Source organism: Oreochromis niloticus, linkage group LG1 (assembly GCF_001858045.2).
Source record: "Oreochromis niloticus isolate F11D_XX linkage group LG1, O_niloticus_UMD_NMBU, whole genome shotgun sequence".
NCBI lineage: Eukaryota > Metazoa > Chordata > Actinopteri > Cichliformes > Cichlidae > Oreochromis > Oreochromis niloticus.
In genome coordinates this window covers 29,383,776-29,398,071 of record NC_031965.2, presented here as the reverse complement: position 1 = coordinate 29,398,071, position 14,296 = coordinate 29,383,776, and the positions used below count along the sequence as shown (strand labels likewise).

At 38.8% G+C, this 14,296-nt stretch overlaps 1 protein-coding gene across 3 annotated transcripts in view; it reads left to right on the top strand.

Annotated features, from left to right (window-relative positions):
* cd276 (CD276 molecule) overlaps nucleotides 1–14,296 on the top strand; it is a 65,592-nt gene that overhangs the window by 17,065 nt on the left and 34,231 nt on the right. For all 3 annotated transcript variants that reach the window (XM_005447606.3, XM_019357953.2, XM_005447604.4), the window contains one exon: nucleotides 802–1,098. In XM_005447606.3, coding sequence (XP_005447663.1) covers nucleotides 802–1,098 — 297 coding nt within the window. The remainder of the gene's footprint in view (nucleotides 1–801; nucleotides 1,099–14,296) is intronic.

Below are 14,296 nucleotides of genomic sequence, written 5' to 3'. Positions count from 1 at the left end.
GAATGATAGGTATTCTATTTTTAGCCAGCATTTAAAGTAACACTGCAGATTTCCTTCAGCTGTGCCGAAAGAAAATGAATGGAACTCTCAACGGAAATCTGTCAGTCAAATGGACAGCTGGGGAAGTTAGTGTGTGCCACACTATATCCGTCTTTGTATTGAGTCCACTTTTCAAAAAGCAGCACAAACTTATTTCATCTCGCCCTCAGCTCCACCCCATTGTTTGTTGTGCAATGATTGGTTCTGGGAATACAGCAGCCTCTTTCTTCGCCACCTCTGTACTCATGCTTCAGCTCAAGGGATTGGAAAAGCGTGATTCTAGCCGAGGCTGACGAGTCACCCCTCACCTCCACCCCTCTACACTCTTTTCTGTGCCATAGGCTGAGTCGTCCCAAATCTCTCAGCATGGCAGTTTTCTCCCAGGCCTCCTCCTCACTGCTTGCACTATATTTTTCTTTCTGGGAGTGGCTCAGTGCTTTGGGTCTCCAGAGAGAGTGGCGTTAGAGTGTAGAGATGCAGCATCAGGATGTGCCGCAGATGCTGTCTGTGGGATCTTAAGCACTGTGTTATGCTAAGCTCCCTTAATATAATTAAGAATTTAATGGGAATCATGTCAAACAGTTCCCAGGGTGACACTCACTGCAGAGAATCTAAAACTAGTGAATTCAGTATGACTCTGCTGCTCTCTTATCCCTATTCTCACCTGTCTTTACTCACCCTATTCCTCTTTTTTTCTTCACTCCCTCCTTCAGTCCTAACCCATCTCTTATCTTTCTTTGTGTGCACTTTTTTTTTTTCCAGCACCCTATTCCAAGCCCGTGGTAACTTTAGAGCCTCAATCCAACTTGCGGCCAGGTGATGAGGTTGCCCTGACTTGTGTGTCCTATGGTGGTTATCCTGAGGGCGATGTCATATGGCAGGACGCGGGCGGGCGCAACCTGACAGAGAATATCACCACTTCAGTTGTGGCCAATGAAGAAGGGCTGTTTACTGTGACCAGTGTAATAACAGTGGTGCTGGAGCCCAACAGTACCTACAGCTGCCGACTGATCAACCCAATACTTGGAGAGGAGGGCTACATCTCCGTTACAGTCACAGGTGGGATTTATAAAAGTTTTCTAATTCATGTGGAGAGCGAACAAGCATATTCTCGTTGGTTTCCAACGTTTTTTAACGTTACCAGCTTACACTGCATTTTTTTGTTCATTCATAAATATGTAGCATTTCTTATTAAAGTCTTGTAAGCTTTTGTTAATCAGTCAATGAGTTGAATTTTCTGCTGTGGATGCGTAACTTTTTTTCTTCCTTTCTAAGTCACAGTAATGATATAAAGAAATGAATGAGAAATAATGAAATGTCCAATTATGGTCCAATAAGCATAACCTATCAGTTCTTGTGCATTGTTAAATTAGATCAGTGAGTTATTATTTCCCTAAGCATAGTCAAATAGCTATTCAGCAGATAATGAAAGAATGTGCAGTAAGAAGCAATTGGCCTCCCAGCAGCTGTCTGCAGGAAGCATTTGCTAACCAGGGATCAGGGTGATGTGCTGTCCTCTCTTTCATTGTTTTATGTAATCTTTAGCAATATGTGTGACAGTACCTGTATGACAGGTCTAACAGTCTCCTACACCCACCCACCACCACCTACCATCCATGTCCCCCCTGCGCTGCTGGTGTATTCTGTGTGTTAAGTGCAAGGAGAGTACCGTGTAAGGTGGGCCAAGGCTGGGTCTCTAATGGGAGCAGCACTGTGTGAAATGGCTCATAAATAAGTAGAGGTGGCCTGAGCCTGCTCTCTGGGCTGAAGCTGGTGCTGGAGCTTGGGTTGTTGAGGCGGAGGTCGAGGCAGAGGTCAGGGAGTGCTGCTCCACTGGGCTGGGAAATGACTGTGCTGTCTGGAAACAGGATGGCCGATTGGCAGGACTGGATGGCTGAGGGAAGGTGGCCTTTCTAACAATTTGGTTGGCCTCTTTTAAAACAGCACAGATAACCAGTCAGAAGTACCATTGGGGGAGTAGAAAGGTATTAAAAACACGGTGTGAATGAAATACGACTGAAGTGAAATAAAGTAATTGTTAAAATAGTCTGTGGTGGCTATTACCCTTCTCCATTTGCTGGATTGATGGACTATTTCTGGTTTTGCTGAGATAGATATAATAGTGTTATTTTCTTTCACGTCAATTTTTTCGCTCTTCTGTTTCCTCTCTACAAACAAAACTCTCCCATTTTGAAAAATGTTGATGAAGCCTTCTGGGCTAGTGATTTAAAAGGTCATGCAGTTGTTTTTTGTTTTTTTTCTAGGAGAGGCAAGTCAATACCACAACAATATTTATCTTATTTGTTTGCATAGCTTTTATTAGTAATGCAGCCTGTACATGGTAATCCAGACATTTAAACGTTACAGATTTGTTCCCTGATGATAAAGCTATTCTTATATATTATTCCACGGTCTTGGTTTTTTCCCAAACTAAACATCAAAGAAAACCCGTGTCAAGAAACCCAATCAAAGAAGACAACCAAAACCAAAATAGTCCAAAAACGTGTCTGGCGTTGAAACTTGTTGAAAGGGAGACAACAAAAGAAGCAAATCCACAAATAAACTAGGGGAACCCTTAATTAAAGCAGTGGTGATTGCAATTTTCAGCAACTGGGTGCACATGAATAAGAGTAATTTCTCAGTAGGAGCGGCAGCACAGCTTGATGATGGCCCAAGTTGTAAGTAAACACACAGAAGATTTATAGTATTTTGTGTGTCACGATACAAGGGGGCTTGTTTGAAATGAAAATGTATTTGCATTTGTTTACAACAGCTGGTGTGTACTTAACAGTTTGTGTAATTAATTCTGACCTAGCAGAACTCTTCTGCTGGAGTAGCAGAGTGTGCCGAGCTTGAGTTGATATTGCGAACGCGCTTGCTGTATACACTCAGGAACAGCACACCACACTTAGGCAGGGATGAATCCTATTATAAGAATAGGTGAAATCTGCTTAAAATTCTAAATGGACTATGAATGTGAAAAAAAGGAGTAAGAATTGAGAAAGTAAAGAGGGAGCGTGAGAGAGAGATGAGAAGAGGTAAAGTGTGAACAAGCATGTTCAAATTTCACACTCTCCCCAATCTTTGATTGAAAAATTACAATAGTAATACAAATCTCCCCCAGGCAGAACACAAGTTTGACAAGGTTAATTTTGAGAAAATGAACCCTTTACCCAAACTGAGCCAAGCACTATGTAGTCTGGCATGAGCTACATGTTGAGAGTCTGTGTAAAGTGTTCCTTAACACATACTCATATGTCTTTTCCTGTTAGTACTATTTAAACTTCTGTACCATAAACATACTAACTTCCAACAAAGCATTCACAGCATATGCAGATATTATCAGACATCTCTGAGACAGGTGTTTTAGCAATGCCCTGCAGAGTGTTGGTCAGCTTTTAATCTGAGGTCCTGGAGTAGAGGATGTTTTTTGTGTTGCTGGGATATTGATAAATTTGCAGAGTGAAGCACAGATTAGGTGTGGGGAGACCCACAGGAATAGTTGCTATTAATGAACAGTTGAATGATGGAAAGGCGCCGCCTCTGTCCTCAAATGAACCATTGCCTATTTGTTTGCCTGGACTGTGCGCCTGGGCACAAACCTCTCTCCCTTCCCCCTTCTCTTTTCTTGATGCCGTTCACTGTCTCACACTTGCAACCTATTCTGACCACTTTGTTCTTGTCAAAAACAATAATGTTTTGGGGATCAGCAGTTTGTGTCCTATCATTTTTTTCTGATTTCCAGATCCTTTTCTGAATGTAGAGCTTTAGCAGTGTATCCCATCTTCTGGAGCTGTGTGATTGCTGCAGTGTGTTGTCTGATGGCGGGGTTTCAGGACTGTCACTGAACACCCCCTCCAGCACCACCCCCACTCCGTCTGCTTGCTCTCTCAATGTGAAAGGCACCATTTCCCCGGCATTGCTCTGCTGGCACAGCATTTACAGTGAAAAGTGTGCCGATGGAGATCGAGTGAGGAAAGGAAGGAGATAGAGAGATGATGTAGGGAGATAGAGGGAGCAAGGGAGGCAGAGTTAGGAGGGGTATGAAGTAGATGACAGAAAGTAAGATGGAAACAACAATGTTTGCTGAGCCCAGAGCTGTGGCATTTATGACCTGACGCGCTGGAGATTCGCAGCGAGACTCACAGATGGAATGTGAGGCCATCCCACCTAGCACGGAAAATCTCCTGCTGGATTTTAGTATCTTTACACAATTTTCTAGGTTTCATTGGGTAGCAGAGTTAGTTAAAGGTTAGCACTGTTGTTTTGTACACTGCCTGAACAATCATTGAGAAATTGACTATTTTTAACCTCATCATTTCTTTAAAATATATATTTTCCAACTCTTAATATTTTAGTCATGATTGGGTCTTTTTCAGATTTAATTCAGTAAGTACCCTTATTTGTGTAAAGAGGAATGGAGCAGCCTCTAAGGTGATTACCACCTTATGTTAAGACTTCCATGATCATTAGGCAGCTTCACCGGTTCAACTAAAATTGCCTCAAAACCAGCACCCTACTACATTATTGTGAAAATGTTGGTGTGACCCTAAAAAAATCAAAAGTTTTGCTGTGGAGCAAAAGTCTTAAAGAAAAACCCTTTTCTAGAATGTCCTCTGTCGAGTGGTCAGAGACACTGTGAAGTGCTTTGTAGAACCTAGCTAAGGAAGTTAGGTAAAAGGGCAATTTACAGTATCTTATAGTTATCTTATACTGATCCGTGTAGGGTAATTCTTTATTGGTATTTAAATAATCCTTAATATTAGGAGCAGTTAGTCCCTGGGGTTCACAGCTTGGTACTTGATCACTTTGATGAAAGACCTAGTGTGGCTTTGATGGTAGGAGAAACTCAATTCCTCTGTGGTTCCTTCAGAGCTCAAGAGAAAACCTACACAAGCACAGCGAACATTTTAACTTCTCTGCCCTGACAGGGGTGGAAACCCAGAATCTTCTTGGTGTGAGACAATGTGCTGATGGCACAAATGGTTGGGATTGGCTTTGTTTGTGTGTGTTTTGCTTGCTTTGCATCTATCACACTATCTTCTTGCTTGTAAGCAGTACATGACATTTTTTACCATGCATGACCCCTAACTCTAACTAATACTAACCGTCCTTAAATCTCTTTCAGCTCATAATATCTAAAGGATTGCTCAACTCATTTGGCTTTATGAAAGACTCTTATGCAAATACATGCCTGATGGTGAGCATTAATGTTTATACCTTAACAGTTTCTTTCTGAGAGTCTTTTCTGAGCAGCCCATTCTAAATGTACACCACAAACTTTTGCCTGCGGTGTATCCCCAAGGATATTGTTTGTTACTGTATAATTGTGAAACAAATGCATTCATATTCAACCTTCGCTGGGTAAATCAAGGTTAAAAAATATTTTTAATTGCTATACAAACATTGACCTTTGTCAGGCAGACAGATTCTAACACAGGTGCTAATGGTAAGTGGGGTTTGTGAAAATATTCTGTATTCACTCCAGTTAGAAGTATTATTTTACATCATTAGATGTGTGCCAGCTTGCTTCTTACAACTTTTTTCAGACTGTGTCATTATGTTTTCAAAGCTTAATCTTGACATCATATTGCCATCTAAATAGCCACCTGCCAGACTCATTCAACCCATAAAACACCCAGCTCTCTGCTGTTTCTAAGACTTTCAATGACTGTTTTCTCAGAATGTTGTCATATACGTTATTTTTTTTCCTCCTAGAATCACTGAAGAAAAAATTGTGCAGCAGTTTGAAACATTAATGTATCGTAAATTGAAGTAAAAGCATTGCTGTACTCCAGTTGCCAAAGGGCTAAACAGAAAGATGCAGTATCTGCTGCTTTAAAGTTTCTCTCATTAGAGTAACTGTTGTGGTGAAATGTAGTAATTGCAATTATTCATGACATATTTTACAAGCATGTTTGCGTCTTACTTCAGTAGGATCTCTTATCAAAAGCTCTGTCCGTCAACATTGGGGGAATATTTCGCCCCAAATCAAGGTTTTGCTTCTAGATTCCACAACAAACCACTGTGCTGGCCCTTGTTCTCTGTTGAACAAAGTCTAATTTAAATGCAATTAACAGAGCCGTCAGAGAAACAGAAAAAAACCAGTATAAATGAATCTGTTGTCAGCAGAGCAGCAAGCAAGCAAGTTTCTCGACTGTATTAATTAGTGTCCAGTGCACAAACAGGCCTTCTTCCTCTTGCTGAATGTATGCTCTGTCTTATCTGCAGCCCAGCTAGGGAAAACAACCCAATAGACAGATGAAGTAATGTAGGCAATCTAAAATAAATTCAGGTAGGCAGCAATGCACCATTGTAAGCACATTAATTCCTATCAGGATTATTAACTCCAGGCCACTTGCTGCTGTCAGTGCTCTAAGACGTCCTCTTCTGGGCCTTCAGTATAGGAAATTTTATCCCTGTATTATGGCCCAGGCAATGTTATTTGTCATGGTCCCAGTACTGTTAGCAGCTCTGAGGGATTGTTGGGTTATATTCCGTTGTGGGCAGTTGCTGGTCTGTGTGGTTTTGCAAAGCTTTTGGCATTGTCAGGTTGTCAGAATGTTTTTCTTTGCTACAATTAAAAGCAACACTGAAATACAGTCAAGTTTCTGAGCTTTTGGACAATGACACATTTGTTGTAATTGTGACTCTGGTCATCACCACAACTGATGTGAAATGAAGCAGTCGAGATGATATTACAGTCACCCATTTTTACATTTTTCATAGGCTGAAAAATAATTGGAAACTTGACTGATATGCAGTACCATGGCCATGTGTGACCTAACTTTTTGTTATTTAATGACAAATTAAGGAAATAAACTGGTGTGAAATTAATTCCAATTGTTCAATTTACCTTTGATAGGGCTTTCTAGAAACTCTCAGTATGTTGACCAGAGAGGTGCTACAAAAAAAACCTGTCATTATGGTGAAAAGAAAACAGACCAATTTAGAGAGATGGCAAAAACTTTAGGAGAGGCCAAATCAACAATTTGGCACAGTCTTAAAAAAGAAGAAATACTCTTTTCTATTTGATCAAGAAATACCCCTTTACAGACAAGCAAGGACGCTTGTTTAGGCATATCATTGTCAAGTCCACAAACAGTGCATTCATGAATGTAATGAGGGTTTACCTATCAGTGGTAGCACTCAAGAACAGAAAGTAGACTTTTCTAGTAAACATCCAAAAGGATTCTTTAGACAGATGAAGCCAAGATGAACTTGTACCACCGTGCTCACATGAGAATATCATGGGGATGGGAAGGAAGCATTCATAATTCAGAACATATCAAATCACCTATCAAACATGGTAAAGGCAGACTTGGCTTTGTATGTCAGTAAATGTAAACGGCTCAGCTGTGTTAACTGTTGATAGAAGCTGAAGGATTTTTGCTTCTTTGGTTAAATGCTACAAAGCTAATAGAACAGCACTTCATTATGTATATTACTTCACTTTTTATAGTGGTGATATAGAAAGGCAAAATTCTGAAAATTGTAAGCTGTCCAAAAAACTTAGGACCCTGGCTAGAGCATTTCTTACTACATAGGGAGTTTTTCCTCTCTTTTATGTTCAGTATTTTATCTTCTAAGAACAGTTTCTGTCTATGTGCATTTACACACAGACTACATTAGTGAATGAATGTGTCTAGTTTCTACAAGAGTACACTTCTCAGTTTTTATTTTGGTCTTCTGTATTTAATCAAAACGGGGCCCAGCTTTGGCATAGTACCAACACAGTATGATGTTAGCCTCTGCTGCCTTCCCACAAAGAGGAGGTTGACGTCTTTATGTCTGTTCCCAGCCTGGTGGAAACCTGTCTCTCTGTGTCTACCCTCACTTTTCTTTTCAGGACACTGTATTTATGATGGTAGTAAACACACAAAAGTCCTCTTTTGTTATTGATCGATTTCATTGTGATTCGGACTCATAGCATGGACTATCATTGGGACCAGTCGGGCCCTGCAGTGTACATTTCACACAGCTCCCTGTAAATCCTGTAAGAGGGATTGGTTTCGGGAGGTCTGGCATCTGTCTTGGCTTCACGATATGAAATCATATTAGTTTCAGCTTTTTAGAGTTGCTAGGAGAATAACCACCAACGAATGACTGGGCACACCTTCAAAGTTTGGTTATTTAATTATTCAGCCCATTTATTTGATGTTTAAACTCTGCACCTGATAACACTATGAATTATTGTCCTGGAAAGGATGTTTGCAACCTCAGTAAATTGCTTTGTTCTGCGCATGCAAGCAGTCCAAATTAGTGCCTGGCAACACACAAAAACCATTGTCTAGCGCTATAATGTGTTTTCAATTAGGAGTCGTTGAGAGATTTAGCTTATTCTCGGGATAGGTGACTCTTTTCTTCAATAGCTCTAGAGAGCAGTAATTGATTGCCAAGTGTGAAATGGAAGTTAAGAATGGACTGAGTGTGGCTGTGTCCCAAAGGAGAGTGGTTTTGAGCAAGCATAGTGCTGGACTCGCTCACCTCTCTTTGTACTGACAGCTCGACTTGAAAATACGTAAGCGCCCGCTGACTCACTGCATGAAAAGAAACGCACCTATTACAGAGCCCTTTATTTCAACCCCTAGTGTCAAATATCACAGTAATAACTGTGATTAAGCCATGCTGTGGCCGTGCTCCTTATGATACCAGTTTGAATGGACAGTAGTTCAGCATGACTTACATCCCCTTCACGTTGCATTAATATCTTCCTGCTGGCTTGGAGTTTGTAGCCACGCCTGTCTCCCTATTGCCTGACAACTTGCAGCTCATTACAGACAAACTGTCCACAAGGAAGCAAACTCGCTCCACTTACCTTATTAATATTGTCAACTGTGTTTAATTTCATCACTTGGCCTTCTCATGTGTGATGCCGCAGTAAGTGCAACTCTTTGTCAGTGGCAGAGACAGCTCAGTGACCCACACCACAAGAGTCTGTCATATCTATAATGTATCTGTCTCCACACTTTCAGTCAGTGACTCTCCCGGAATAAGAGTGATGCTATTTGTTGGGTTATTTTCCAGATGTGGCTGTTAGAAGGGTTAAGTGAATCCAAACAGGGTTTGGATCGTTCACTGTACTACGAGTGTGTTGTGGAACCAGGAACTTCCAAGCCATGTCCAAAGGTAGCAAAATCCACTTACAACTAAAATATTATTTGATAGTTATTTAACTTTAAAAGTGATTTTCTGATTGGACAGAGCTAGGATAAGGCTTTGTACAAAGATAATGAGAATGGCCAAAACTGCAGCCATATCTGATTTTTATTTTACAGTTCAGATATGAGAGTGGTGTCTAGGCAAGATTAATTTGATACATCTAAGCTATCTGTATCATAACAATAGTAATATACATTACTGTAAAAATTTGGAATGCCAAAGTTTTCAAGTTTTTCATTTGATTTAATTTGGCTTGTGAAATGAAAAAACAAAAACAAAATAAAGAAGCACTGCATACGTTTTCAGTGTACTATGTTTATAAAAAATAATTAAACAAAACTCTAGCACCCTGTTTTGCTTACTACTGGTACAGCTAATTCATCATGTTCCAGTCCATCCAACTGTGGGCAACTTCTCATTTTCTCATATACAGTTAGAGGCTTAAGCTTTTGGACAGTTACATTTTCTTTTTCTCTGTCCACCACCACATGTCAAAAACATGGTTTTTGATGGTAGCCCTTAGAGGTAAAATGCATTGCAAATTGAGGAAAAACCAGCAAATGCAAAAAGTGCTGCAAAAAACACAGTGAGAGTTGAATAAAACACAACTGAAATAGAAAAATGCACAGCACAAGCTAAAAAAAAGACAATTACAAAAGAAATTGGAAGTGCTGCTGGGGACACGATAAAATCACAGAATAGCTGCGAAAGTGACAAGCTAACAGTAAACAGCTAATTCAAATGTGTATCTACAGTATAGTATAAATCATATGATCAAAACACAGCACTGATGAAACCTCTGCTTCTTTTAAGCGTGTCTCAGTTAAATCCATGCATGTTTTGGTTTCTTTCACAAATGCACCCGGTCCATCACGTTATTGTGTCCCTAGAAACATTTCCAATTTGTTTTGTGATTATTATTATTATCATTATTATCTTTTGTGTCTTTTATCTATTTATGTTGTGTTTTATGTGTTTTTGTAGCATTTTTCTCATTGCTGGCACTTTCTTAAGTTGCAGTTAATTTGGCCTCTCAGGGCCACTGTAGATTTAATAGAGTTACAGCCATTTACTTTATTTCAAGCAGTTCAAAGAATACTAATGCATTAACTGTTTGTTAATTATAACCATTTTTATATATTTCATATTTATATATTGCAGCTCAAAAGTAATTTTGACAAATTAACATCATTTTGTATACAAGGATTTACCACTAAATAAAAAGTTTCTGTCAGTCAGTGACTGCCTGAAACCTGCAACCCATGGCCGTCACCAAATGCTGCAACACTTAAATAAAATTAACTCCAGATCTTTTATGTGCCTCATTTGTGATGAAAAAACAGGTCTTACCTGGCCATGATGTGATTTTCCAATTATTTTTGAGCCTTTTGTATATTTATAAAACATACAGACCTTGCAACATGTATGTTGGAACAACTGAGTTGTTTCCTAAGTGTGTATTTAGTTTGTGATTATTTTGCCCATAAATCTGATGAAGGTCAAATGGACAGAAACACAATTTAATAAATATATAAATATATACACCAGCAGTAACTGAGACATTTTTTTATGACGTTTTCTTTCATTAACTCACCTGTATCACATTCAGTTGTGCAGAGATTTTGTATCAGTGATATTACATTTCATATTATAGGATGTTGTTTATATACCTGCTAAAATACATTACAAGCAGGCTGATGACTGATGTCCTTGGAATTCTTTATTCCGCCAATTCTGTGTAAAGTTATTTGACATAAAGTGATGACACTGTTGACCAGATAATGTAAATGTTTATAGGTATGAAATATGTGCTGCTTCACCAACTATGACTTACTTCCAGAGATGAAAGTAAGTGTGTCCTGTTTTGTATTGTGAACCATGAGAAGAATTAGTGCCGGTACTCCAAAGCAGGAAAAGAAGCTGTCAAGGTTACAGAGTAAAATAGGATTCAAGTTGTAATCCCGAACATTGTAAACCTGCCACTGATTCTTCAACAGTGTCTTAAAATGTTTTCCCTGTATTTGCTTGTTATTTATCATGTGCTTCAAAGCAAGGGACAGACAACCTCAAAGACGACAGCAGTGTGCTTTGTAATGGATTCAAATATGATTTTTTAAAAAGGGGAAAACAAAGGACAAACTCATTTTAACATTTGCTTCAAGGTCTTTCTGTCGTTTAGGTGCAGTGATGGTGGGAGCCTTGTTCACTGAGTTCACTGATGGTTACATCCATTTGGTTTGCAGATATAATCTGTCAAGTAGCACGACTAATAGATAAGAAACTAATGTGTTCCTGTTGCGATTGTGCTTCTGAATAACATGATGCAATTTTTTTTTAAATTAATTTTTTATTTTGTTTTGTTTTGTTTTGGGTTTTTTTTTGCATAAATTGTCTGTGTGTAGACCGTCAATGATGATTGTATTTGCTGCTGGCTGTTCAACAAATTGCCTAAAGAGGGTTAAAAAGATTATCTTGACCTTGACCTATAAAGATGTATTCTGTAACTGAAAAAAGAAGAATACAATCAAAAACTAAGTCCTGGTAGAAGTAATCATCATCCATTCTGTAGTACATGTGCCATCAAACCAGGTATACAGAATACATTGGATGCACTGACACATTACCAACCTCATATAGTAGTTGTGACTCAATCCTTTCTCAAGGTTTTTGCACATCCCTGGGCAATTTATATATGAAGGTTCACCTGTAATTATAATTAAGCCCTAGTGTAAGTGAATCTTGTCAGACTGTTTGAAAACTTGCACCTATGGTTCTCAAGACATTCATTGTTCTACAGAAAGAACATTGTCTCAAAGTCATGCCCCAACTGAGTTTGTTTTTATTTATTAAGAAAATGCTTGCTTAGCATAGCTGCTGTTTATAGCAGTGACCTGGTTCACATAGTCACACCTGGGAATGACCAGTGTTCTCATATGCCAGTAACTGAGCTGGGATGAGCTTTAGGAGATAATACAGTGCTCAAGGACAGTTAAACATACTTCTGTGTTTTCTAACTTTTAAAAAATGATCAAAACTTATTTATTCATTATTTATTCACAAAACTGTTTATTCATTTTCATTTTTTCTTTCATCATTGTCACCCTTTTCCTTGTCTTCTTTTCTATCTGTTGATAGAAAAAAGGGATTCATTGACATGTTAATTATGATCCGTCAGTGTCAGATTTAATCTGGTTTGACTCTGACTTTTTCAGAACTTACTTCAGTTGTTCTGTGCCCCCAGTGTAGATATTCTAAGGTGAATGAGAGAATAATTGTCCTCATTTGTGCATAAGAAGGCATTGTTTAGTTATAATATATTCGTTTTGTGGAAAGGCCACCCTTGTGGGACATTAGTATGAACATATTGTCCCTGACTCGTTTCTCAGCCAGAGGCTGAGCATTTTCTCAGGCTAAATAACTTAGCTACACACAAGTTGTGAGACTGTGATTAGCTAAATTCCACTGAGAGAGACAGATTTACAGAGCCATTTTTTCAGTCTGTCCAAGATACCGTATTTTAAAAGTGCTGGAAAGAGACAAAGTATATTTAAGCAATAAGCCATGAGAAGCTGAACTTGACAGTGATTTTGGAACAGCTTAAAGGCATTGTTAGAGACTCTTCTAAAAGAACTGTCAAAGCAAAGCCTGGAGTAGCTTTTTGCTTTTGTCAAATGACTGCAGTAAAGAAAGAATGTAAGTGTGCCAAAATGTTATATTTTAATGTAATTTTAGTCATAAATAATGACACTCTTACCAATGTGAGTGCCGACTTTTGGCTACAAAGTATTTTACAAGAACTTCAAACACAGTCAATAAAAAGCAAATGAAGGGACTGTTTTATGATTTAGACTCAATAAATGGCTAGATTTTCTAAGACGAACTATATTGATTTAGAAGAGCCCTTAATGGACATGGTGAAGCTGTTTTACTGTTTAACAGCCTAAAATATTTGAATTGTTTTCTTTTAATCATTTCCTGCCAGCTTCCACACTGCTATTATTATTTATTATTTAAGCTATTTATTGCTGAGTTATTGCATAAATGCCAGTGTGAAGCAAATGTATGTTTATAATGCAAGGTAAGTTAAAGGAAAGAACTACGCACTAAATAATATGGACCTATTCGTGTTTGGCTTGAGACCAGGTGTCCTTTTTAACCCTCAGACATAAACGGCTGGCGAGGTATTATCATCACCCTGGTGGTATGGCGGGCGAGTGTCATGAACATCCAAGACTGTGAATGCGATAACTCGCAAACAAAGCGACACAGGATTTTGAAAGCTACTAAAACTCTTGGACAATCTCAGTGACCTTGAACCTCTGACCTTGACCAAGGTCGGGTTTTCTGAAAATCTTGTGAATGTGATAACTCATGAAACAAGTTGCCATAGGTCATAGGTGCATGTGTAATAATCTCAAACAAGTTTAAATCCCAGTGACGTCAAGGTCAAAGGTCGAGTTTGACAAAAATCACAGAGGAAATTTTAAATTTATAGGTGATTATTATGAAGCTGAATGTGCAACTGAGCAACGGGAAGATGCGCAGCAAAGGACCTGGGCTGCATTCAAACTCTCTGTAATAGCATTACACAGAGGCCACGTGCTCCCTCCAAGACTGGGTGTCCTCTTTGCTGTCTGCTTTAACTAGTGGATGTTGAATAAATAAATATGTTGTTGTTCCTTTGGGGACACATGGGTTTAAAAAAAATGTTAATGTTTAAAATGTGCCTTGATAGAATTCCTGAAATATGACAAAGTATCCCTCATAGCACCAGTGGTGTCATATATGTAGTACTCAGTAGCTAAATCTGACCTTTGACTTGCCTAAAAGCAACAACATTTGTTATATTTTTTCTAAACTAGGTAAAATGTAGTTTAATCACTGAAGGAATTTTGGTTGTTTTCATGAGATAAATGAATAACACAAATAAGCTGACCTGCATCAGCATCCGAGTCCAGCCTAGCTCGAGTGCTTTGAGAATATTCATCTGTCTCTTCAGTAACCACCAAAGACTGCAGCAGAGGAAAATGAGAAATGCTGTTTTATAATGAGAGCCCTAGGCAGAGACATACAGAGACATGTCTTTAAAAAAATC